The sequence below is a fragment of the Cygnus atratus genome, chromosome 2 (assembly GCF_013377495.2).
Source record: "Cygnus atratus isolate AKBS03 ecotype Queensland, Australia chromosome 2, CAtr_DNAZoo_HiC_assembly, whole genome shotgun sequence".
In the NCBI taxonomy this organism is placed as follows: domain Eukaryota; kingdom Metazoa; phylum Chordata; class Aves; order Anseriformes; family Anatidae; genus Cygnus; species Cygnus atratus.
In genome coordinates this window covers 5,952,000-5,978,604 of record NC_066363.1, presented here as the reverse complement: position 1 = coordinate 5,978,604, position 26,605 = coordinate 5,952,000, and the positions used below count along the sequence as shown (strand labels likewise).

Genomic DNA, 26,605 nt, shown 5'->3' with positions numbered 1-26,605 from the left:
GCATGGGCAACTTGTCTGAGCCCCATTGCCCTCAGGAAGGGCTCACAGGCCTGCTGGTACTCATCCTCTTGGCAGGACGAATGCTTACTCCCATTTCCAACTTGAGACTTCCATCAGGTCCCATCACAGCTTTGCCCCTCATCTTCCTTTTCCAGCAAAAAATTTTTCGACCAAAGCAGTTTCAAGACAAAGTTAGAGCCTCTGCAGAAGGACTCTCCAGCATAAATTACCTGTAACCCTAATATAATAAACCAGCCTGCTGCTCACAATGACAAGAAAGGGCAGGGGGAGGACAGCATTCAACCAGGATCTGGCTGCTAATGCAACAGGCACAATTACCTGCTGGGATAAACTATGGTAAAGTCACTGAGTCCTCCAAGCATCTGAAAATTTCCTCTGTTAAAAATCAAGGAATCCTTTGAGTCCCCCTGGTTTGCCTCTTTGGAGAAGACTTTAAACAAAACTATAATTGCTCACAGCTCTCAGCTTTTCATACTTCATCCTTAATGCAATATCCTACCTCTGACAAATGGAGCCTTTAAAAACCGTACTGCTCTTGACTGGAAATCTAGCATTAAAGCACATCAATGCGCACACTGAACAACCGCATTTGCTTTCCAAGCTGACCCCCTCTGAGTGCAAGGTCAGACCCTTGCTGGATATTGAATGCTCTCCTCAGCATCAAGCAAAGTCCAACTTTTTTTTTCCTTTTTTTTTTTCCCTGCAGAGTTTGAGTGCTCTCTTGAAGAGTTATTATTTATTATTATTATTATTATTATTATTATTATGTATTCCTTCATCCATTTTCAAGCATTGATTTGGGGGTGACTTTAAGTGGGAGAGGACTGGGGCTTCTGCCAGACATTTGGAAGGGAATTGCTATCCTCAACACAAACACAGCTACCCACAGACAATAACACAAAATCCTAACTGCTGACTTTGGTCTCCAAAAGAGTCGGATGAGGTCAAGAGTAGCCTATCTTTGTGGGCACTCAAGTGTCCGATAGAAAGGATGGATGCTGGAGAAGCACTTCCCGCTGCCTGGCACTTTTCATATTTTGCTTTTTCGAATGGATTTGCACTTCTGCCTTTTTTTGTTTCCCCTTTTCCCCTGTAGTCATGTTGATATCAAAAGAGAAGAAGAAAAAAAAACACTAAAGGAGATATCTTGAACTGAGCTGATTTAAATGGATGGTCTGTAGTAAAGGAAGTGTCAGATAAGTATATGGGAGAGGCAAGTACCCACTCCTGATTTGAGTGAAAGCTTACCCCATTTTTCTTACTAATGCAGCCACCATTGTACTATTTTTGTGCATTACACCAGTAGCTCACTCATGTCAGTCCCTCCCCAAGGACATCCCACTGCTCTGCAGTCTCACTTCATGCCCCAAGTGTAGTATGTGACACAAAGACAAGCTCAGCTGTAAAATCCAGCATGTACAATGGACAAACACCATAGTTTATAAGCAAACAAAAAGAACAATTTATTCAAAACCAAAGAAACATCAAAGCTGGATGAGACCTCAAAGTCCACATACTCTGAACACCTAGCTCCAAAAATATCCCTAGCAAGCACTTCTCTGAGAAATACAACACAAATATATCTCAGCTCCATTACTTCATTAGATAGAAAGGCCATGACAGTTTTAGGGCCATAACTTAGCACAAGAAACTTCCTCCTAAAATCGAGATAGTACTGTAACCCCATTAAAGATTGGTGCTTTACAACTGTGAGGTTTGCATGGTTCTTCCCATCTTGTGAGAGTTGTAGTGGGATGCATCTTCTCCCATCTGGGTGTCTAAAAGTTAGGCAAGTCCAAACCTGAACAAACCATATCACGTCTACCCTCCAAAAAGCCACTGGAGGGGTATGTGATTCCCCATCCCTACATGGATAAGATCAATTAACCTCTGGAGATGCCTTTTTTCCCCTGCATTTACTGTATCTCCAGCTGGAGTTATACCATCACTAACAGATAAACTGCACTTCCAGCAGGGTTCTTCCTGACTGAACTGCCTGCTGAGCAGTAAGATGTAAAGGCACCCAGTCCCAGTCCTCCCACTTCCCTTCTGTACCTCGAAGAAAAGAAGTCAGCCAGAACTGCCAGTAGTGGTTTAATTGAAATGGGTTTTATTTTAGATAAATATACATATTTACTTCAACAAACTCTTTCACCAGGAATTTCTTCAACAGAGATACAAATCAGTTCTTCAGTTGGTAAATTCTTGCCATAAACACAAGCAGAAGTCCCCCCTTATGAAATAGCCACCACCTGGACAGTGCCTACTTCCCACAGATCTTTCTGGTATTTTGCTGTCTGTAAGAGCCATCATACTTAAGATTTTTCTTAGCTTTAGAGAAAGATGGTGACCGTGTCCTCCTGAGGAAAGAGCAGTGCCTGAAGGTGCACTCTAGAAACAGATCACAGGCGCAGGGATGGTGACCTATAAATCACACCAGTAATCAGTTTATTTGTCTGAAGAGATGTTGTTTGGAAGAGATGTTGAGGCTGATGTCAGCTAATGGGCTGCTAAGGCTTGTGCAAATAAATGAAAAATGGATTTTTAAGGAAGTTTGCAGAATTTAAGTTATAGGGGATATGGTAGGGTTTGCTAAAAGGCTTGGTAATGCACCCAAGACTGACTCAGAACAAGGTTTAATCTAAATGGGAAAAAGAAATTCTGGATTTTTTCTAATGTATAAATTTAATATGAGTTTGTCTCATGATTTACCAAAAAAATACAAGCCCCCACAACCTCAGTTCAGTTCACAATAGTTTTAGCAGACGAGGCCCTCAGTCAGTATAAATGGGCTCAACACCATCAGCCAAGTGATAGCAGCTGAGGGCCTAGCTCAGGAACTGCATGAAGAAATAAAATGTGGGTAAAAGTTTCCCAGAACAATTAAAAATGAGTTAAGAGCTGGAACTGCTGGATGGTGGTGGGTATCACTTTCTTTTCCTTGCTATTATGCCAGAGCCTCAATGAAAGAGGGAATCTGCTAATAAAATGTGAACTAATTGTCAAATGAACCTGAAAACTCACCAGCTGCCTTTTCCTTGAAAAAGGTCACTTGGAAAGAAGCCACCAAATACAGCAGGGAAGAGCAGGAAAAAAAAAAAAAAAAAAAAAAAGGAAATATAATAATTCTGTGAATAAAGTATTCAAATTAAGATCTTTGTCTCTGGATAAGCGAGGCAGAATGAATTCAAATTTCATTTTACTCCTTCTACATGTAATGCAGACAAGGATGGACATCCAGGAGGGACATTTGTAGTGTCCCTCCATCCCACCTGCACCCCCAAAGTAGCCTACTTGTCTAGGACTGCTTTACATCAAGCACCCTGCATAAAAAATATGATAGATGTTCTTGCAGGAGATTTGCCTGTATGGAAAGCCAGGTGTGTCACAGCTGGTGGGAAGAGCAGAGTGCAAGAAACAGGCACATCCTCACCCCTGCAAGCCTTCCCAGGCTGTTCACCATCACTGCTTGGGATACATTTTGCAGCAGGATCCAAAAATGCTTTTCTGGTGATTTCTGCAGTGTTAGCCCCCTTCCTAGTTCATAGTTCACATCCTGTCCTGCACAGCACTTTTACATGGGATTTGTTTTACCTGTGTAAGCATCTTTAGCTCAGAAGTGGGACACACATTTTTCAAGGATGGAATAGCTGTCACTCTTGCCCACGATTGTCAAACACTGATGCATGAAAAAAAGAGTTTCAGCATCCTCCACTTAAACATCTTGATCCTGCAATCTATGGCAACAAATACAGTGTGAAATATATCCTACCTGATCCGGTGAAACACTAAAACCTATCAGTGGCTTATAGCATATGTAGGGGATAACGTCCCCCAAGTTATTGTGGTATGCCTTGTTCATGCCATGGCAATAGCACAACTGGGGCTGAACAAGCTAACACTGAGGAGGCTGGCCTACAGCTGGGTATCAATGGCAAAGCCATCACTGCACTACACAGGTCTTCACACTGTTTCCGGAGTCCAACCACCTGAGAGGTCACTTCTCTAGCATGCCATTAGAAGAGATATCTATGGACAGGATTGTTCCTGTGTTGCACCTCATGATGTAGTATCACGTCAGACACTCAGTTCTCATTTCGGAATAAAGCTGTGATTCATGTTGCTAAAAGAATCTTGAAAATATGACTTGAATGTCACTGAGGTAAGAGACCTGCCAAAAACATGAGCCTAAAATGTAAACAGCATCGTACAAGTTAGTGAGAGATGAACTCCAGGCCTTGCTGCCCCAGGGACTCTCACAGCCAGCAAGTGGTTTTAGCAATTGAGAAGTGCCAAAACAGGAAAATGGAAGAGAGATTTTTTGATAACTTCCCCATTTTGTGGGGGGAAAAACAATGAAATAAAATATTTTCTCATAAAACTCCTTTAAGACCACCAAGCAGAATGTTCTAAAACTTCACTAAAATAGTGCTCCTTGTGTCAGGAATCAGATAATCATTAAGGTTGGAAGAGACCTTCAAGATCGCCTGGTCCAACCATCACTCTACTACCAATATCACCCACTAAACCATATCCATTTCCTTTCAAGATTAAATGGTGATTTGAGGGGAGAAAACAGGAAGCAAGCCAAACATTTCAGGTTACTAATCTTATAAAGAGATATGATGACCCTGATTGAATTTTCTCCTTTCATGCATGTGAAAACATACATCATTTCAATTTCCTTCAGGTTAAATAAGCATAGCCTAAAGCCACTGGTGGAGCAGCAAGCAAGCTCAAACTCATCCTGCCCCTTTCATGGCACTGAGTCCTCCCCTCCCACCAGGGAAGATGGATGCCAGGACAGAACACCAAGGTACTTTATAGCTTGCCAAGACAGATGGGTCACCTCCTTGAGATGCCCCCAGCCACAGAAGCTCACACCTTTTCCAAGGTCATCCAGTCCTTTCGAGCCCATCCAGCCTCCAGCAGCTACTCTTCAATCACTTCTTCTCCCTCCAAAACAGTGTCCAGCTCTCCCAAACCTTTTTTTTTATTATTTATTTTTTCTTTTTTTTTCTTTTTTCTTTTTTTTTTTTCCCTGATCTTTTATACCTTGCACCTGACTGTTAATAGCAGAATGGATTAACCTTTTCCCTGCCACATCCAGTAAAGCTCCTCACAGTCAGTCCTCACTCTTCAGTTCCCAGGGGAGGGAAAATTGGCTTTATACTAACAGAGCTATAATGATCACAACAGGCAGTGGTTATGAAATTACTGGGTCTCATATAGGAGCATCGCACATACATCATGTACCTGCAATTTTAAAAAGGATGTTGAAGAACTGAGGAAGACTCTGAAAAGAGCCAAAAGAATATTTGATTGCTGGGGAAAATGCCTGTATGAAATACTTTAAGAAGTCATTCCACTCACATTAAAATAATAAATAGAGTGCTGATAGTGAATAAGTGCCTTCATTGAATGAAACTAGCAAGTAGTAAAGAACCTTTTAATGCAGCATTAAAGGTATATCAAGAACCAGTGGCTTGAAGCTGAAGTCAAGTTCATTTAAATGAGAAGGTAGGCTTGTGATTTTAAGTGTAGGTCTAATTAACTGTGAAACAAATTACCAGGGAGCAAAAGTTTTCTTTCATGTCTTCAGGTGAAGAACTGTAACCCCAGCAGGACAACAGAAGGGAGAATGAACTCACCACCAAAACCTGTGTTTCTTATTTCTTTCAGTGGAGAAATGACTTATTTATATCATAGGGACCTGCAGTAATGACCCAGGCCCTTTTAAGTTGGTTTGTGCTCATAATATCCCAAACGAGACCACCCACTGCATATCAGCTGGTGCAAATCTTAGTTCAGTACCAGTCCAAAAAGCTTTTGCATGTTTGCCTGCAAACATATTAATGCTTGTGTTGCACATGACTTGTGAACATGACAGTCTGCTCTTCTACACCTATACCCTCCTACTGAAGTTACTTTGCATTTGTTGCAGAAAGTCTCTTTCTACCTTCTGGTGTTGCTGTACTAACACATCAGAATTCACAGGAACCATCTTGATTGACTGGATGGAATATGGCAAACACATTTTGCATGACTGGGTCTAGCTGTTCTGGAGCAGCTTGTTCTACTTGATCAATGCAATAGAGATGACAAATTTTCTAGGTGTGTTTTTCAGCTTTCTTCTGGGCCAGAGCGTTGGCCCATAGCCATGGGATCATGGGAATATTCTTCTGCATGGAAAACTCACCATGGGGAAACTGCAAACCCACTTATAGTCTTGGAAGGAAGGGTGGCTGATGCAGGCTGTATTCAAAATAAGCATTTCTGAATGCTCTAGTTTAACCCTCACTTACATTTATTCCCCTGTCAGAAACAGTCACAGCTCTCCCCTTTAGTTTCATTTTGTGGGATTAAGCATACTAGGCTTCCAGGCTTCCTTCTAAGCCTTTCTAATCCCCTATCATAGAAGCCCTTTAATTCTTGTTTGCTTCATATGAATCTTTCCTGAGCATCATTTACTAATGCGTGCACGGGTGCAGATGAGACCTCATCCATACTCTTCCATTGCATTAACACTTCCTGGACTCCACTGTTCAGGTTATGGATAAAATATTGCTAAAACCAATTGATCTGTGCAAGAGATCTTTCACAAGGTAAACAGGGGCAGTTTTCCCTTTGCAAATAGCACAGCTCCAGTGTAAGTGCAAATTGCCTCCATATTAACCACAGGTCCCCACCAGACACGGTTTTATCAGAGTACCATTGGACAAGATCTGCCACTTTCTTCTTTCTCAGTAAACAGATTTCAAACCTATTTTATTTGTTTTTCCACTTATCTTAAAGTCTTACATTATTTCCCCTTCAAAATGTGTTCCAACACCCTGGAATACACTCAGTTCAGATTAACAAATCTCTGATTGTTTGAGTTGTTTTTTACCTCCTTTTCAAATATAAGGATTATATTTGGGTTTAGTTTTGTTTATTTCTTCCTCCCGCTGCCTTTCCTGATTTGACACATTCCCACAAAATCCTTGCTGAGAGATCTTTAGTCCCACGTGCCAGCTCTCAGCACTATTTCTGAACAGAGATTACTGGACCCCGACTTGGTTGCTTTAATTCTCTTCTGTGTTCATCCACGGATGTACTCACATTTCCATTCAAACACTTCCTGTTAGACAAGGAAAAAGTAATCCCATGCTGAATATCATCTTCATTAAAAAGTGAGCGAGAATATTTACCTGGTCTTTAACATAGAGAGATTAACTAATGCTGTCCAAAAGCTCATCCATGCCCCACTCCAAGACAATCCCACATCTTCTTAATTTTTTGTTCATCTTCCTCATCATAGCTGATGAATTATTTATTATTGCCTCAAATTTCTATTCACGGTTTAATTCTCTTTTACACTGGAAATTCTTACACATTTCATTTTCCGACCTTTAAGATGCAGCTTTCTCTTTGGACAACCCTTTCTCCCACACCCTCTAAACTCTCTGTTTGTTGCTAACACTCTTTTTAAGACCTTTATTTTTTTAGGTCTCAGTCTCTATATTTGGGATAGAGCCCCCAGCTTCTTTTGCACTTTGAATATGTCGTTTTGATCTAAAACCACTAGGCGGAAGCATTCAACAAGTTGTGTGGTGCAGCTGTGGTGCAGTGTGGTGCAGATCCCAGTCTTAACTGGTAATTTTATGAAATTCCGATTGTTTCGAGTAGGAATCCAGGGGCCTGCTGGGTCACACTTCCCTTGAGAATGTCATGGCACATAGTCCCTTGAAGAAATTTGCAACTATTCACCTTTCAGTCAGACTGGCTCCACTGCTTCTGACGCATCACTGTTTCACAACCTCATCCTCTGAAGAACAGAAGACATTTCTAATTTCCAGGACCATTTTCTTCCAGGCTATTTTATTTGTATTTTAAATGCCTTTCTCCCTGGCATGTGTTTTCCCACCTGCTTTATGCACTGAGAGTTCTGGTGTGTCCTCTCAGCTGTTATTTCTAAGCTGAACAAACCAAACCTGGATCTCTTTTCATAACACAAAGTGCTATCCATTCTTGTATTGCTTCTCTGCACTTAATCCAGTTTTAATTCATAGTTGTTGAATTGTGACGGTCTCTGGCAAATGGAAGAAAAAAAAATTCTTCGCTTTAAAGTGCAATTTAGCTCCACGGATTTTCCCAAGTAGCTGAGAGACACTGAACTGCATGGTCAGTGTGGTGCCATTAATAATGATAAGTGGTAAAGTCACTCTAGCTTAAACTACAGATCCTGATTTTTACTGAAGAAAACAGCCTTTTTTTAATGTTGTTGTTAGTTCCACATAGTCTTTTTTTTTTCTTTTTTTTTTTTTCTCTAACTCTTCTGATTGGGGTGCAAGTATTCAATTCCTTTCAAAGCCTTTCCATTACTTTTATTTCCTGTTAAAGATGTTTGTCCTTTAGGTAGTGAGATCAAGCCCACTACAGATAGGTGCAGTTCTTCTGCATTTAATTTTATTAATCACTTTTTACTTGTTTATTTTAATTTTAAGTGTGAAAGAATAGAGTTCCCTTTGTATTAATCGCACAGAGCTGTTGACTTTTCTGGTATAAAGCAGATTCACCGTGCACTTATCTTCAAATTTGAGGGACTATTAGTCAAAACTTTTAAAGGTGTTACGATGTCAGGAGTAGCTAGGAGAAGCTAAAAGAATACCACAGAGAATATGAAAATTAAAAGGTATTATAAATATTTATTTGCAAGCAGTTTTCAGACAGTCTTAACTGAAAACAGAATCTCGTTATTAAGTATTTATAGTAAAAGAGAATTTGTGTCCAAAGAGCTCACAATCTGAAGAGGTGAAAAAGGTAGAAAAGGAAGGCAACACAGCACAGAACATAATGTTACCATTTAGAGAAGGGGTGTTGAAGAGAGTGAGCAACTTGCTACGTGTCATAAGTGGAGTGTACAGCAGGTCCCACTCAGTTGCAAAACCCAGTTTCTTCTCTGGCTGGAGAAAAGCTCACCTGAATCTTGCCAGAACCTGACAAACCCAACAGTGACTGCACGACTACAACTATGTGACAAAGAGAAATAAAAACCTTCTTCTACTGACTTGCATATAACGTGTCTGAAATTTAAATGAATTAAAATGTCAAGGGTAATTTATGACTATGCCTAGTGCATGACAAAGGATAACACGACAGTCATGAGACAGCAAAGTACATCAGCTAAAAGTATCTACAAAGTACATGTGCAAGGGACAAAAGGCCGCGTATTGTTTGGACATGAGCTTTTCTGAGAAACCCAGGCTAGTAAGGAAATGAAGAAGGACAAAGACCTCTGTAAGGAAAATGTGGTGAAGATCATGAGAGACCATGTGCACACAGTTTCACGAGAAATATTTATGATTACATCCATAGTCTCATGTTAACCCCAGACTCAAATGCTTCAGCCCAAATTTCCTAAATGTCCACATTACTTGTATTCTGGTTTCTTCTAACCTGTGCAGGGGTAAGGAAACTGTCCCTTCCATCAGAGAAGCAATAGCAGAAGGGGGAGAGGCTCCTACCACCAACACAACACGTCTTCCTCAAGTGAAGGCTTCACACCATGGCCTTGGATGATGCTCACCACCATGACCAAGGGCAGCTCAGCTGGTGCCCACAGGGCACTCCCCATCTGCGTCTCTGCCTAAGGGAGTGGTTGAGGTGATTCTGTCAATTTCCCTTCTGTGGGAATGCTTATTTGTGTTTCTCTTCTCTACCTCACTGACAAGAAAGAACTTTAGCATGACATTTAACCATCCTGTCAAGTTTGAGGAAAGCATGTCACAAACGTTAATTTGTTAGGGAGTGACTGATAGGAAGACACACAGCATGGCTGCCTTTGCCTTGCTTCCAGAAGAAAATATTAAAAAAACAGTCCTCCTGGATAAAATGTAAAACAAGGTTTAACTCAGTTCAGTACAACTTCCGGAATATTAAGAATTGTATGTATTATTTCATTAAGCTGCAGTGACACAACTACAATAGCATACATGCCATGACATTCTGTAGACTGATAACATTGGAAGAAGTCCACTACACTGTGGTGTATCTGTGGATCATGCAGTGGCTATGTTCATGGTACATCAGTCCCCAAACATTAAAAAATCAACAGCCTTTTACTTAACAGATCTGTAATGAAAGTATCGAATAGGGGGGTAGATTAAGGATAAGTTTTAGCTCCTCTTCCTTATGTAATTTATATGAACAAAGATATTCTTTTCCTGTTCTCTGGTAGATCTTTTGCTGCTCAAGCACCTCTCTGCCCCTTGGGACAGGTCCCTAAAAGACAGCAGGTGTGATGTCAGACGTGACATTATCTGCCACTGCTGTGAACACACCACTGTGGGAGATGCTTTTCAAAGCATTTTTTTCTGCATATGTAAATACAGTACAACGTTGAAAATAGCAAAATCAAAGGCTACAACTTTGCTGCTAGCATACTTAACCATGGCTAATTTATCATGATCATCTTTGTCAGTTCAAGTTTAATGGGAAAGGCTGCCACAGCTGATGTGTATTTACAATATCAGCTTCTGTGAATAGTTCTTCATAACATTGTCGCTGATGACCTATTTTATGTCTGGGGATTGTTGCTGACCTGTAAGTTCATTCTCAATCATCAGATTGCCACTACTGGCTCTTGTGACACTGTCGTATGATGGAGGAAAGGACGTTGAGGAAGAAGTTTCAGACTTTTCAAGATTCCTGCCATAGTTTTCTCTCATCATAGATGCAATAAGTCCTTCTTTTTCTGGAGCAGCATCTCCAAGAGTGTCACCACTGTACGTTCTGTGATGGTACAGGTAAGAAGCGTGCTTTATGGAGCGCTGGAGCAAATGACTCCTGTAGGCACGCTGGATGACGGTGGCAGAAGCTTCCTCTTGTCTGTGTCTGAGTGTAGTAGAGATTGGCTCATAGGATTTTTTGGATGGATTAACAGACATGAACTTCTCCTCCATTTGTACTTTTAGTGTATCCATCTCCCCAGAATCTCCTAACACTCTTTTGGTGAAAGCAAACAAGATATCCAAGCAGTGAATCCTGTCTCCACTGACCATAGGCAGGTCCATTGCTATGAGTTCAATTTTGTTTGGTTTCGGTACACGTAAAGGTTCAGCCAGAGCATCTGCAAAGTCTGAAAGTGCAGAGAAAGTTATGAACTGAGTTGCTTCAGGGTCAAATTTCTCCCAGATTTCATAAAAGATGTCAAAGTCATCTTCCCCTAAAGGCTCCGTACTTTCCTCAGTAGCAGCATTGAAGTTCTCCAAAATAACAGCTATATACATGTTTACAACAATGAGAAATGATATAATGATGTAACTCACAAAATAAATAATTCCTATCGCAGGTTTACCACATTCACCTACTCTACCTCTCACATTTGGATCACAAAACGGTGGCCCGGTGTTTAAAAGAGGACTGAGAAGACCATCCCAGCCAGCTGACGTTGTGATTTGGAAGAGACAGAGCATGCTGTTAGCAAAGGTTTGGAAATTGAACATGTCATCAATGCCATCTTCCATCTTCACATAAGCAAAATTAGCCACGCCAAAAATAGCATAAATGAACATGACTAGAAAAAGCAAGAGGCCAATGTTAAATAGAGCAGGTAAGGACATCATTAAGGCGAAGAGCAGAGTTCGAATTCCTTTGGCAGCCCGTATGAGTCTCAGTATTCGTCCAATCCGAGCCAAGCGAATAACCCTGAAGAGTGTGGGTGGTAAGAAATGTTCAAGTGCTTTACCAATGCCAGAAAGCAGTAAAGCTAAAATAGAAAGGATAATAACTGGTTAGAATATCACATTTTTGCTTAACTAGTTATAGGATGAAATGATAATATCTATGCAGGTGGAAAATATATGATGTGTGTGCTAACAGCATAGCATAACAACCATTAATAGCAGTTAGAGCTGAAAAAACAGCTGTAGAAATCAAGCATTATGAGCTACATTTTTCAGTCATGAGAAGACAGCTTCTGTTGCACTAAGAATGGCAGGCACTTCTCTATGTACAACTTTAAAAATCCGTATCTGTCAACACTTGTTGATTGATGGTTTTCTTTGACCCTGGTTGCATGAATTCTTCAGCAGGTGCAGGTTATGCATTTACTTTCTGATTTGGATATCAAATACTGAAACTATAGAAAGGTGGGTGTCAGTCTCTTTTGTCTGGTGACAGGTGATAAAACATGAAGAAACGGCCTAAAGTTGCACCAAGGGAGTTTTAGATTACACGCCATGAAGAATTTCTTTACAGAAAGAGTGGTTAGGCATTGGAACAGGCTGCCCAGGGAGGTGGTGGAGTTACCATCCCTGGCGGTATTTAAGAGACCTTTGGATGTGGTGCTTAGGGACATGGCTTTGTAGTGGACATGGCAGTGTTATGTGATGGTTGGACTTGATGATCTCATGGGTCTTTTCCAACCAAAATGATTCCATGATTCTATATAGCTAAACTAAGAGAACAATATATACAATGTCATGGCTATCATTTAGAAAAATCAGTCAAGATACATACAAGCAAAACCAGCGAGGAGCATCGAAGTAGTGCTTAACACTGGCATGTAGTTCATTCAGGGACATAGATGGATGTTATTTTGTCATTAGTTTTCATGAAACCTGACAGACCTAGTAGCTCTAGAAGCAGAGGCTGGCTCTTCTAGGTTTAGATATTTTGGATACATTTTTCAGAATTTCCATTCCAGAAACTTCATTTTCTAAGGAAGAGCTATATTCTTACTGCCACAAAAACATAACTCATGATAATGAAACTAAATATTTTTCTTCCCCGAAATGCCTTCTGCTATTTTGGCAGTACTGAGCCTTGGAATAGTTAAATTGGCAGAAGAGATCTTTACACTATTCTTCCTTTGCAATCCCTTCTAATTAAAGCTATTACATTTGGGTTGTTCTCTTCTATCCTGTTACACGGTTTGAGCCCTTAATTTCAGTCATCTATGCCTCAGTTTCTGGAAACTGAATTCCAGAGTCTATAATCTAACTCCAATCTTCATATTCTCTGTATATTTCCATTCTCTGTTAAAACACAGGTAGCAAAAAGAAGCATTTTTTAACTGACCAAAGATTTTGTAGTTGGCACTAAAACTAACAATGGAAATCATCATGTAATAGAGTACTAGTATGCTAATTCTGTTTCTCATACTGAGAAACAACCTAAAGAACCATCGTGAAAGATTTTATATAACAGAGCCTTCATTTAAAAAAAAATCCAAGAAAATAGTAGGAATTAAAAATATATAATTTCATGTTATTTGAATGTAATTATGGTGGTTTTTTTATGACCATGCAGTTCTTTTTACTCAACACTTTACAGTATTCTGATTTCTATTTCAATATCCATTTGCAGTTGATACATTTTAAGTATTTTTTTTCTGAAAAGAATCATGATTGATTTATTAAAGAATTTACCAATCCAGTTTTACTCACCAAGAAGTGACATGATCACAACAACTATATCAAATATGTTCCAGGCATTCGAGAAATAGTACTGCCTCAGAGCCACCAATTTCACTACGCATTCTGCAGTAAAGATAGCAACGAAGAGTATATTGATCTTGTTAAGAATGTTAGTCTTCGTTTCACTTTGGTCATAGGTTTCCACCATCATAGTGATCATATTAAGGCAGATGAGAATCATGATGATGACATCAAAGGCCTGACGTGTTACAATGTCAAAAAGGAACCCTTGGTATCTATTCTAGAGGAAAACAAATACACCCGGCATCAGTTATGAAAGTAGGGAGTACTCATCTGTACATGATTTCTAAATAGCACCAGTTTTTATATTGCTAAGTCTCTTAACTATGATAAAGATAGAGAAATTTAAGAAAGGCTGAAAACTCCTTCCCATCCTGAAGTTTAATCAGTTCCAAACTGAATATAAAACTCAATGATATTTATGCAGAGAACTTAATAAATATTTAACTTCTAAAATATTTCAGTACAACCTTTTGGTACAGACTTTGTTTTAAAGTACTGTCTGAATATCAATGTAAAGACTGTATATATAATTTATATTCAATATATAAAATATGCACTTTTAACTGAATTAAATTAACTTCACAATGAGTTTTCCTTTTGGGGAATTCAGACATTCTTACCAGTGGTCTTGGAATGGGTTTTTGAGGTTTCTTGGATCCCAACTTTTTCATTGCATTGTAATATTTTTTCTGTTCTTCTGTCATAAAGATATCTTCCCCACCTAAGTATATAAAGAAATGTCACTGTTACTTGGTGAGAAAGCAGCACTATTGTAGTTATGATGTCCATATTACTGAAAAATAACATTTCTTTTTCACATCTTGCTGGTACTATTTCTCTTCATGATTTGTAACTGGATCAAAAAAAAAAAAAAAAAGCAGACTGGCATAAACATTACATTCACAGATCAGAAGTTCTGGGGTGAAGCCTAAGTAGCTCAGAAAATATGAAAAGAAAGTTACTGAAAACCTGTGTGGTAACAACTTTTTCCCTGGATTCCCACACCCTGTTGTTACTGAACATCCAAAATACTTATTAGAGCATCTGTCCCAGACCACTTTCTTAGAAAAACGTCTGAGTGCCAAGACAAGGAGCAGTATTTTAAGTGGCTGAAGAGCAGATGTCATTGCCTTTGAAATGTTGGGAATGAGCTGGGTGTTCAGGCTCTAGGGGAAAAGAAAGGAGGAAGAACCTCACCCTGCGTGCTACTTCTGCTAACTTCATGACTAATGCTCTAGTAAATGCAAACAAAAGTTATAGGTATTATGTAGAGCTATTATGACCTTGTTCTCTAAAAGCAGAATTGCTGGAGATACAGTAGGTGCCCGGGAGCACAACCAATATACTTATCTTTTTCTTTTGTTGGTTGAAATTGTCAATAATAACACCAACAAAGAGATTCAGGGTAAAGAAAGATCCAAAGATGATGAAGTTCACAAAGTAGAGATACATAAATAAACTGTGCTCCATTTGTGGCTGTTCATTTTTCTGCGGGAATGAAAAGCGACAAGAAACATGACCAATAACAACATAGGTCTAATTGAGAATAATCTTCATTCTGCAGATCCTCTCACAAATTGGTTCCAGGAGGAACTAAAGTTTACACTTTTAATGCTAGTTCTAACAAAAGTAATACAGCTTAAAACTATCAATACTGTGTACTGTGAAATATTGTATATATATGATACTGTTGGAAAGGGCATGAATAATGGAAGAAAGTAACATTTATACTGTGATTATTAGATGCTGCAAAATTCTAGGACTTTATAGAAAATAATGGGATATTTTTGCTCATGTTGACTACTATCCTTTTTGAAACTAAACACAGTCCTCATGAAATTATATGCCAAGAGCAACGCTTGAGAGAAAATTAACAAGAAAATATGGCTTAAAATAATGGTACCACAAAGTGTTAATACTATAAGAGTTTGTTAATTTGATTTCTTTCACAATGTTTGTTTATGTAGTTTCCGGCTAGATCATTGCAGACAAGGATAATTTAATTCTTTCTGATAGTGAATGTATTTGCATTGAAAACTTTTAGAACAAATCATATTCTTTGATTAATGGTGAATAAGGTTAGTTTTGTTTTACACTTCTTTTCACACAAAAGCTAATTTTTTTTTCCTTTTCAAACATGACTTACAGTCTTACCATTTGCACTTGATTAAGGCCCCACTAAAGTCAACAGAAACAGTTCCTGAATTGGACATGCTTGACATCATTTTTGCAAACATTTCAGAGGCATTAGTTCAGCTTCTTCCAATAAGAACGGGAGCTGTAAAATGCTTAGTACTTGAAAAATCAGGTAAATCATTTAGAATTCTAGGCTCTTGGCATTAAAAATGTTGGCCTAGGTGTGGTTTTTATTTCTTAGCAAAACAAAAAAACAAACAAACAAACAAACAAACAAACAAAACCCCCTTTTATGGCTATTATGGATAAAAATAAAGCCAAAACAAGGAAAACAGTTTTTCTGATCAAAACACACACACAAAAATATTATATATGGTTACTTCTAAATTTATTTGATTCCTATAATTTCATGATCAAATTGAGAGAGCCTCTTGATTTCAAATTCTTTGCCTCCAGTGACTTACCACCTTGCTTTGTACAACATTGGATGATACTTCTGACAAGACAGCAAATGTTACTGGCAACATAAACAGTAGACAAAATGGTACTAGTGGTGATGCCTGACAATGTATATCAGACAATTGCTTATCCACAACAGCATGATTCTTGATGAAATTTGGTTTTATATTTTAAACCACGTCACTGTAGAATATTCAAGTTTACTCCAAGCTTGAGTTTCATGACTGGTGATGTGAAAATTAGGTGCCTCCATGTGAGTGGGGACCTTGAAGTCCCCTGATGGCTAACAGACATCCAGTTATCAGCAGGGTCAGTGCAGTCTAAAGAGGTGCTCAGCTGACCAGTACAGAGAGCCAGTGAGCTGAAATGCTTCCTAGATCTCTCTGAGCACACTGACTAGATCTCCATTAAGCTCAGGGGGGACTTGGAGGTGAACTCACATGGAGACCTTACATTATAGATAACTGCATTTAGGTGTGTGAATCTGGAGTTGAATCCCTCTTCCCATTATAACAAATTAGCATTAAGCTACTATGAGTCATTCACAGATAAAATGTTTACATCAGCTGATAAAAGGAATTACTGGAAAGCTTTAGCACAGACAAACAGCAGGCCTTGAAGTGTAAAATCACCATGCTGTTGCAGAAACACATAGAGGTGCTTAACAGAAAATGAAGTTTGTAAGTGGCAACTGACCTCTCGTGAATCTACTGCCGCATACATGATGTCCATCCAACCTTTAAATGTTGCCTAGAATGAGAGATAAGAGCAAATGTGTTGAACTTTTAGGGTAAAAGTCTTCATACCATTTTCAATACCCAAATGACACCAACTGGGGAAAGAGACTCTGCTGTTGTCATAAGCACATAACACCAAACTGACTTCAGGGAAACTTGCCACTGCTATATGTGACATCCTCAGCCCATACAGGATCAGAAAGCTTGTCAGGATGGGACAGACCATGCTGTTTTATGATCCTGTCAGGGCAAACCTTCACTACCATAGTTTACTAAAGGCCTTACAAACCTCATGGCTGAGCAAATCTGTACTGAGGCAGATTAGGTCAGTATTCACCCCAGACTTCCTTCTGAAGTCGACTCCAGCTCTCAGGCTCACAGACCTGCTTTATTTTCCAAGATTAAACTGGAGGCTGGAACTGTACTCATCCATCTCATGCTTACTTTATCACCTAGAAAAGCACCTTTACACTTTATCACCTAAAAAAGGTGGGGTCCAGTTTGTCCATATATAACAATACCTCCGCTTTTTCCATTTGCATGTGCTAACAGCACTGGTCTTTGAACAGCCAGCTATGAGGGAAGAGCAGGCTGTGTTAGATTTCTCCTTTCCATCATCCACCGAGATGAGTTAGGAGTTGGCAGGAGGTTAAGTTCATCTGACATGGCATTGGCAAGTGAAGGTAAGCAGCACTTACCACCTGAAGAAGAGCCAGGTAGCCAGAGCCAACATTATCGAAGTTGACTTTAACATTGACCCAGAATATTTTTCCTGTGTTATTATACATTTTGCAGTCTGTTAAGTCATTGATTGAAGTATTCAATACTGAATTTTCTTCTGTCATATTGACACATTTCCCAAACTTCCCAGCAAACAGGTTCACCCCCATGATGCTAAAGATGAGCCAGAAGATGAGGCAGACAAGCAGAACGTTCATGATAGAAGGGATGGCTCCCACGAGGGCATTGACCACCACCTTGGATGAAATGGCAGAGCAAGAATACACGTAGTTAAACAAAGATGTGAAAAAATGAGCAGTCAATTAGTAATCTCAGCAACCAGAAATCTAACATTTTCCATGTAAATATTGTTTGTAGATGACATGGGTACCTTGAACAAAGACTCACAGCTGCATAGTATCTCTTAGGCCTCAATGGAAGAGTTGAAATGATTTGGTTTGCTGCAAGCCACCACCAAATATGTATACTACAATGTGAGTCCATCCTCTTTTGATGACTTTTCTTTGTTTTTGGTGTGTTTTGTTTTTAACTTTTATAACATAAGAATGAAGGATTCTCCCATAAGCAGGAATGCAAAGGACTGTATTATTAAGACTGTGGAAGGTAGTTTGTTTACAAGGACCAGTAAAACTCTCCACTAGCATTTTGTTAGATCTAGCCTTTTTAGTGGGTTACCACTGTATTTGGGGTCCATAACCATGAGCTAAGGACCTGAGTTGTGGTAGGTGCTGTAGGAAAACAGAAGATGTCCATGTAAGTTTTAAGTTCATACCAAGACATAACGAATTGCTTCATAAAACAGGGCAGTGTAAGGAAACAATGACCATGCATCTGAGTTTTCACAAGCAGTGAACTTAGTCAGGTAACAAAGAACTTGATGAAGAAACAGAAAAATGAAAAAGCATTCTGAAGCTTTTTGGAAACTGTCACAAGCATTCTGCATAGCATGACAGAAAGTATGATGATACCTGGTTCAAAATTTACTTCAGACATGCAAATTTTGGTGCTAAATTACCAGAATGCATCAATTTCTTGACAATATTGCAATTGGCGAGCTTTCCGTTTCACTTCCAAAAGATGTCCAAAGGCAATCTATATCTCAGTTGCGTTGAGGCTGCATTCCCATGTAAATGTGCGATAGTGATACCACAAGCACATACATCATCAGTGGTCACAGACCAGAGTATATTGCATAGACCAGACTCCTGCTCAAACACAGCAGTGGTTATCACTGCCGTTTCACACTACGGCGTGCAGAAGTTTTGCATATGACTGAGGGAGACTTTCTCTGCATTTGTGCAAGGTTAGGTTTCTAATCAAAGTCACATCCAACAGCTTCACATTGTTCCAGCTGCTCCTTTGACGGAAGAAGGCAGCAAATATTCTAAAGACAAACACTCTCACTTTTTGTAAGAATAATTATATTTGGAACAATAATTTGGGCAGAGTATGTTTTAACAGTCTAAATCTTCTGTAAATCAGTCCAATAAAAACTTGCAGAATGGAAAGGATTCTTTCCTCTAAATTAGCTTTCCATGAGCATTTAAGAATGAAAACTGTGCTCACAGTTCTTATTCTCTTTTATTTTGGGTTGTCTCAGGAAGACGGGAATGACTAAGTGGCAAAGAAACAAAGTTCTGCCTACCCTCATTTTAGTTTCAACAGCATTTGGGAATGATCACTTGAACAAAATCTGTAAGGAGCAGCCAAGTATAGAGGAGCACAGAAAAGGTGCCCTTTAAAAACTCATTTTTATAAACCCTAAACTTAACTTGGTGCAGACATATGAACCTCATAAATGCACAGTGTTATGATTCCATTACATGCTTATTAGTGCTGTCAGGCATTAATTTGTATTCAGTCTTACCCTCATCCCCTCAAATCTTGACAATGCTCTTAAGGGTCTCAGAGCTCGGAGAGTCCTAAGAGATTTCACAGCATCAAATGAGCTACCTAAGAGATTTATTAAAGAGACCTGAATGGAGAGATAAAATAAAGTATTAGCAACCTTTGGTGTCTGCTTTTTTTATTCCTTTAAAAAAAAAAATCAGTGCCCAGAGTGCAATATCCTGAAGCCATCATTACTGGAGGTGAAAGCATCATTCTTAATTTCACATCCAGAAAAAAAATCAGTGATTCTGCTGCTAAGTCCTGCATCAGGACCTGCGTAGAAATGCTGACGGCAGAACTCACATCTACTATAAGAAAGTCAAGCCAGCACCAGGCATTGGTGAAATACTTCTTGAAGCCATAAGCCACCCATTTCAGGAGCATCTCCAGAACAAAGATGAAAGTGAACATTTTGTCAAGAAATGACAACATAGCTTTAATGTGTTTTCTCTCATTTATATGGATGTCTTCAAAAGCCTGAAATGAAAATATACAAATAAAATTTAAAAGTCAGAGACAAGCTTTAGAAAATGAAAGTCTACAATCAATAAGACCCCTTCATCATTCAATATTTAACTTATGCAGATATGAACCCCATCTTTTACTCAGAAGCATGTCTGATAAGCTTGTAATTCTTCCTGTCCCTTCTCTTTCTTTTTTCTCTATATTGTACACCTCTGTGGACACATACAGAACATGCACACTGGGCTCCTAGGAAGAAAGTATATTTTTAGATATTAATTTCAAGAACTTTATGCTTTCATGAGAACTAAAGTACTAAACGTCATTTACTTATTTTAATGATATATAAAAAAACTTTATATTTCACAACTGCAAAAGCCAGAAAAATCCAGTATACAACCAGAATGGGAACAGCTTCTGAGAGCTGCATATTTTTAGCATTGCTCTCTCTCTAATTTGTAATAGTATGAATAATAAATTTGCAATTACTACAATAGCGAATAAATGACTGCTCTGAGAAACCTCTTCCTTTCTCTCCGGATGAGTTCAAAGATATACCCCATGTTTTCTGCTGAAAGCAACTTGTCTGGGTGCAATTAAAGCTAAAAATGCTCCTAAAGAAATACATGAAATTGTGCTACACGAACCAAGGCTCCACTGCTCAGAAGAATCATGAATATGATAAAGGATTCAAACCAGGAATGTTCAACAATTTGGTAGCAGGTTTTTCTCAGATTCCACCATGTTTGTCCTCCAAAGTTTAGGGCACTGCCCTTATAACAACGAAAGTATCGAACACAACCTGAAAGTGAGAGACAGCAATGAATGTACGTAATGAAAATGAATGCAAACGAAAGGCTGCTCAGGAAACTTCTGGGGCAAGGGAAAGTCCAGGGTCAACTTAAACACACCACTTTAGGCTGCTTTTCACGTTTTGCCGTGAGAAAAAAAAAGTAAGGAAACATAATTTTGTTTTCCTCTTAACTGCTATTTATTTCCGGTATACCAGAACAAAAAAGCTAAGAGACAAAGATGTACAGTTATCTTTAGTACTGCAGCATAATATCATCTTTCAAATACTGTTCATCTATTTGAATGTATAGACCGACATATTTTATATCATATAACCTGTGAGAATATGTCACCTTCTAGCTGGCATATAGGCTCCATAAAAAGAAATATTTCTTTTCAAGCTCACCAGGTTACTTCTGTGATTTTTAATACTTCTTGCAGAAGGGAAGGTGTTAAATGCTGGTTTTGGATGCTTATTCATTTTGCCAAGGATAGATTCACTTTAGCCAAAATTTTCAGTGCTGCGTGCTCTAGAATAACTCATCTTTTCATTATTATGAAAAATGTTAGTGCTTCTGTCATTTCCAAGCATGAAAATCATGTATGTCTGTATCTCATATTTGCATCTTATACAGATATATATTATATAATAATATATAACTCATATATATGATAGTATATAAATTGTGAAGGAAAAAAAAATATATTTCCTTTAATAATCTCAGTTTCTCCAGTGATGTGGATCTGAGATTTGAGATTAGGCAAGGAATGGCACTTGCTCAAGATAGGGACCTTTCTGTGCAGAAATCTGTGTTAGGTACAGATTTGCTACACTTTCAGCTGAGGTCTCTAACAGTTTTGCCACAGCAAGCACACTCCAGCCTAGGACTACAGAGTATGAAACAAGATGTTTCACAGTTCTTCTTTGGAGCAGGGAAAGAAAAAGCTTCATTTCTTTAGTTCGAACAGCTGCATTGACAAACAATGCCATTTATAAAGTAGTTTTGAAAAAAAAATAATCCTGAATATCAGAAATCTGACATTAGTTTTATTAAAACAATATGTAAACTGCAATGTGTATACAGTGAATCTCTCAGGATTTATCATGTATAGCATATAATAGTAACAATATATTTTAACTACACAGGGAGTACTTAGCATTCAGATGCAAAAACCTCTCTAACTTCAGATAGTTTCTACGTGCTTCACTGTTATCTATTCAATCCCAAAACTGTGCATTAGAAGTTTCATTGACCCAAAAAAGGGCATAGGAAAAAAAAAAAGAAAAAAAAAAAAGCCAGCTCTGCAGAACAGGTCAATGAGGGGATGGGAACAATTACACCCAGATTTGATTTATCTGTATTCTCATCAGATAAAATATCCAGGAAATAGTGCTTGAGTGGGAAGGTAGTGGCAAGAGGAAGGCTCTGCCTTTGGGAGCAGGGAAGAAAGCAAGGCCAGAGTGCAGTGGGAGCTGCTGCTAGGCTGCACATATGCAAGGCTGGAAAAGTCCCTCCTGATCGTTTTGTGATATAAGGAAGCTTGAAAGGATGGAAAACAATTAAATCAAGGAGAATTTAGATGAATGGATGGAAATGGTGGTCAGACAGGCTGATTGGGCAAGCAAAGAGCAAAGCAGAAAGTTGAAGCACTGCCAACAAATGAGCCCACAGCTGACTTTTTAATTATTTTTTTTAAGTTTATTCTCTCCCATCTAATACTTGGAGGACAGTGATTAACCCTGGCTGTCAGTAGTGATAGCTATTGAGAAAAATCTTGAGAGCCATTTCTTTTCTCCTTATGAAAACCACATGCTGTTGTTTCATCTTTGTATGGGAAGATTTCACAAAAGGAGTGAACGCAACCTGCAAGGACAGTTTGTAAAGCTAGATGTTGTACAAAGATTTGATAAGGGATTCCCATGTTATTGTCCTATAGAAACTGACCTTCATCTTAACAGATTCTCTCTGCTTGTTGCACTCTTTTTTTTTTGTTGTTATTTTTCATGAATCACTATTCAAGGAAGAAACATCTATCCAGTTGCAAGGCATTAACATATCTGTGTGCCAAATGCCTTATTCCAGTGCCCGTTGTCAGCTGAGATCTGATCCCCTAAAGTGACTTTGATGCTGTCCAGTAGGGTGGAATTTACCTTGCCTTACTATAATTATCTCCTCTTTTGGGGTCTGGTCTTTGCCACTGCCCAGGTCCCAGTTAGAAGCATTCCCCTTGTTTTTTAAGAAGAGGGACTTTATTTTTCAGGTGCCACAATCTCTCCATCCACTAGAGAGAACAATGATTAAGCCATTAGTCGACAACTAAAATTAAGTGAAATTAATCTCACCCTATCAGCTCAGCATTGCTAGAGAAACAGGTTTATTTTTGATATTTCTCACTTTCCAGCCATGTAACCAGGAGAGCCTTACCTTCTGGAAAACACTTTTCTGGAGTCTTCATGTCTTCAGCAAACTCTGGAATCTGCCTCAAAAGATCTTCAGGATTTGTCAGATCCACTGTACTGCCTTCAGAGGAGCTGGCACTGTCAAACTACCAAGCAAAATAAGATCAGGTGTTGATTCTTCCTACATTCAGTTCCAAATGAATAAATTCATCCATGAGCAAATAAAATTCAAAATCAAAACTTGAGTATGTGCTAATATTTCAAATAGGGTTAGTAACGGAATGGACTTTGTGACTTTAAAAGTATATGAGCTTTGAAGTAACAATAGGTGCATTTGACCAGGAGCCAAAGTCATATACTTACAGTATCTACCTGCATGAACCAGCTTGAACTGTTTAATAAGCTCGTAAATTAAAGAGATTTTAACTTGTTTATGAGTGCACATGGACCTCAAAGAGGGATAAGCTTTAGCTGGGTAAAACCCAGAAAAATAAGAAAATGCATTAAACAGGAAAAACAGATAAATATAACCTTCTGTCAGGAACTGAACACCCATGATAGTATTTATGAATTAAAAATTGGAAACATATAGCGTATTCTTCAGTTCCAAAGCTTTTCTCTGTCCCCTCACACAATATAAAATGAATCCGTTTGGTCATCCGTTATATAAAAGTCATCCGTTTGGTACCAACGAATTACTCTGTGCTTTTGTTTTTATTTTTTATGTTTGTCTGTTGCTGGAGCAGACATTATTTTCTTGAACGTTTACATTATTCAAAATTCATCTTAATTTATTTATGAATAACTACTGACTTCAATTTCATAATGAACAACTCATTTCAAGTATTACATTTCTTGAAATTGAGATATTTAGGACACAGAGCAACTTGCTGGAATTTCCTACTCTTACTTGGAAATATCTCTCTCCTTTTATGACACACACACCCTTTTATTTGTCCCCTCCCCCCCCCCCCCTTTTTTTTTTTTTTGCAGACTCCGATTTCAAGAAATGGGAAGTAGCAGAAAATTTTATAAATTATTTATTTGAATCAAATTATTTTGTAGTTTTTTCATTTCTAAAATCTTTATCTCTCCTATACATATATTTTTCTTACAATCAATTTGTAGAAACCCAGCATGGGTTCATTTTCATTCACAGAATTCTGGCTCCATCATTAACCGTCCAGACTGGCTACTGCAAGCTCAGTGCCACTGCCGCCACTGAAATCCACTCCAGCAAATCTTTGAGCAGAAATGTAGCCAAGCCTGACCAGTATTGGAAAGTCAATGTCATATAAAATCTCTCTATACATATGTTACCTCTTTTTGCTCTGGTGATGATGGTTCAGCCTTCCTATCTTTTCCTAGGTAAAGCACACTGAATTCTTCAGAGGAAAGTCCTGACCCCTTGCTCCAGCTTCCTGAATTTTTCCCTTTTTCTCCCCTTTGCCTCAGATGATTTTCCTCCTGAAAATAATCTGTGGGTTAGCAAGGTTTTCTTTTTCTTTTGTGGGAGTGGGTAAATTGGAAGGGAAAGAAAGATAAGATGTACACATCATTTAAAGAGGATTTCTCTAGTCAAAATTCATAAGATACGATCTTTTTGAGTTTCTGATTTTACCTAAGGATAGAGATCGGGAATTTTTTCCTAATGGCCATGCAGCAAACTAAAGAATTAATAATTCATAATTCAGTGAAGTAGTCAAAAGCTGGACCCAGAGACTATTGAAGTGAGTGCATAGGGATTGAGACGGAAACTTCAGGCAGGAAACATTGACACAAGAAAGGGGATATTATATGGTTAAATCAGAACTGAAAAATAAAATCAGGAAAACAAACAAACAAAAAAATAGGATAGTATATGCTATCATGGAAGAAACATGACCTCAATGGAGATAGCCCATACTTAATACTTCTACCTTGCTCTAATAATTCCTATATGCTATAGACAGCAAGGATGAAAGATAAAGAATGGCCCAGGGCTGTAAGTCTGAATATTATGAATCCATGATAGTGTCCTTTGTGTATTTTTGCTTTGTCATCCAGAAAATAGCAAAATAATTTGCATTATTTATTTCATGTTTAACATACAAAATTCCAAGGACACAAAGGATTACCACAATTTCCCATGGACAACCCATGTATTCTGTAATTATCCATGCATAACACAGCATGTCAACCAGGAATTCCTGCAGTGAAGCCAGAAGTTTATGGTCTTTCTTTTAGGACCATAATTATTTATTTTAAAAGGCTCCAAGCGATCAAGTTACCCTCATTCAAAACATTCTTATTTGTTTCTAACTCAAAATCTGGTAACTCATTGGAAATGGATCAATATATGCCACCCTGTTCTGCTAGAGACAGTCTTTCACCATACATGCATCCTTCAATATATATGCACCTTAGTATGTCAACATAAAGAAATGTATTACCTGCTTACTGTATTCTATGTCTGTAAATGTGCTCAGTTTATCATCATCTTCAAAACCATCACTTGTATTCTCTGCCTCAGCAATAGGGACACAAACAAATACATTGGGATTGGTAATAAAATCTTCAAGCCCTGCACAGTTTTCCCAATTTTTTTCACCCCATTCATTGCTGTAATTCTCTTTACAATTTTTTCTTTCTTCTCCCAGACCAAGTGGGTTCTGGGCTGTCAATTTGTTTTTCTTTCTGTGTGCTTTCTTTAGATGCCTGAGCTTTCCACAACAGGTGTCCCACGTAACACTCTTCACAGAGTGAAATCCCTTGTTAATGCGAGCAAAGGCAATCCGAAGATTGTTCATCTCTCCATCATCTTCTGCTGTCTGGAGACAGTCGGTACTGAAAGAATTCAGCAGCAATGCAATGAAAAGGTTGAGGACCTGAAAGTCATTGAAATAATGGTAAAATAAAAAGCCTGGAGAATAGCATTAAGATGTCTAAATTGTAATGTTGAAGAAGACAGATGCTATCAAAGCTCAGTCTTACTGAGCAAACCGAAAGAAAGCAAAAATGAAATGGCTATGACTGATCACATTACAATTGATTAAGTAAATTTCTCTTTCAGAAAGCTTAATATTCTCATGTCCCTCTTCCCCCAAAAGTTGTTTAAAATGGCACCTAATTATTTGGCCAAAACAACTTTTCAAAGGTTATAGTGGTAACAAAGACTACAGTCATGGCCAGTCGTTTTAATAATGATTACTTTTTCAAACTACAATTAAATCAGGTCTCTGTGGACACTTCTAAAATTAAATGTAAACGCAGATTCAGGCATAGCAATTCTGTTAAATGTACAACACTGTTGCAAAAATCAGAATCGAGAGTAAATCAAAGTGAGATTTTCTCCCTGTTTTTGAGAACATTCTAAAAGAAATAAATTCAAACACCTTTTTTCTTTTCATTTCATTTCTTTTCTTTCTTTTTTTTTTAAGGAATGGGAGAATAAAACAGGTGTTTGTTGTTGTTGTTGTTAGCTTGGTTGATTAGTTGTCATG

At 38.4% G+C, this 26,605-nt stretch overlaps 1 protein-coding gene across 2 annotated transcripts in view; it reads right to left on the bottom strand.

Annotated features, from left to right (window-relative positions):
• Positions 1–10,574: 10,574 nt before the first annotated feature.
• LOC118251741 (sodium channel protein type 5 subunit alpha-like) overlaps positions 10,575–26,605 on the bottom strand; it is a 34,881-nt gene continuing 18,850 nt past the window's right edge. Inside the window, exons 16-27 of one of the 2 annotated variants that reach the window (XM_050708526.1) lie at positions 25,556–25,990; positions 24,444–24,590; positions 23,149–23,269; positions 20,578–20,732; positions 19,763–19,945; positions 19,446–19,553; positions 17,536–17,814; positions 16,797–16,850; positions 14,852–14,993; positions 14,126–14,226; positions 13,452–13,722; positions 10,575–11,770 (exon numbers count right to left, since the gene is read on the bottom strand). In XM_050708526.1, coding sequence (XP_050564483.1) covers positions 10,575–11,770; positions 13,452–13,722; positions 14,126–14,226; positions 14,852–14,993; positions 16,797–16,850; positions 17,536–17,814; positions 19,446–19,553; positions 19,763–19,945; positions 20,578–20,732; positions 23,149–23,269; positions 24,444–24,590; positions 25,556–25,990 — 3,192 coding nt within the window. The remainder of the gene's footprint in view (positions 11,771–13,451; positions 13,723–14,125; positions 14,227–14,851; positions 14,994–16,796; positions 16,851–17,535; positions 17,815–19,445; positions 19,554–19,762; positions 19,946–20,577; positions 20,733–23,148; positions 23,270–24,443; positions 24,591–25,555; positions 25,991–26,605) is intronic. The other variant, XM_050708527.1, reaches the window with a different exon arrangement.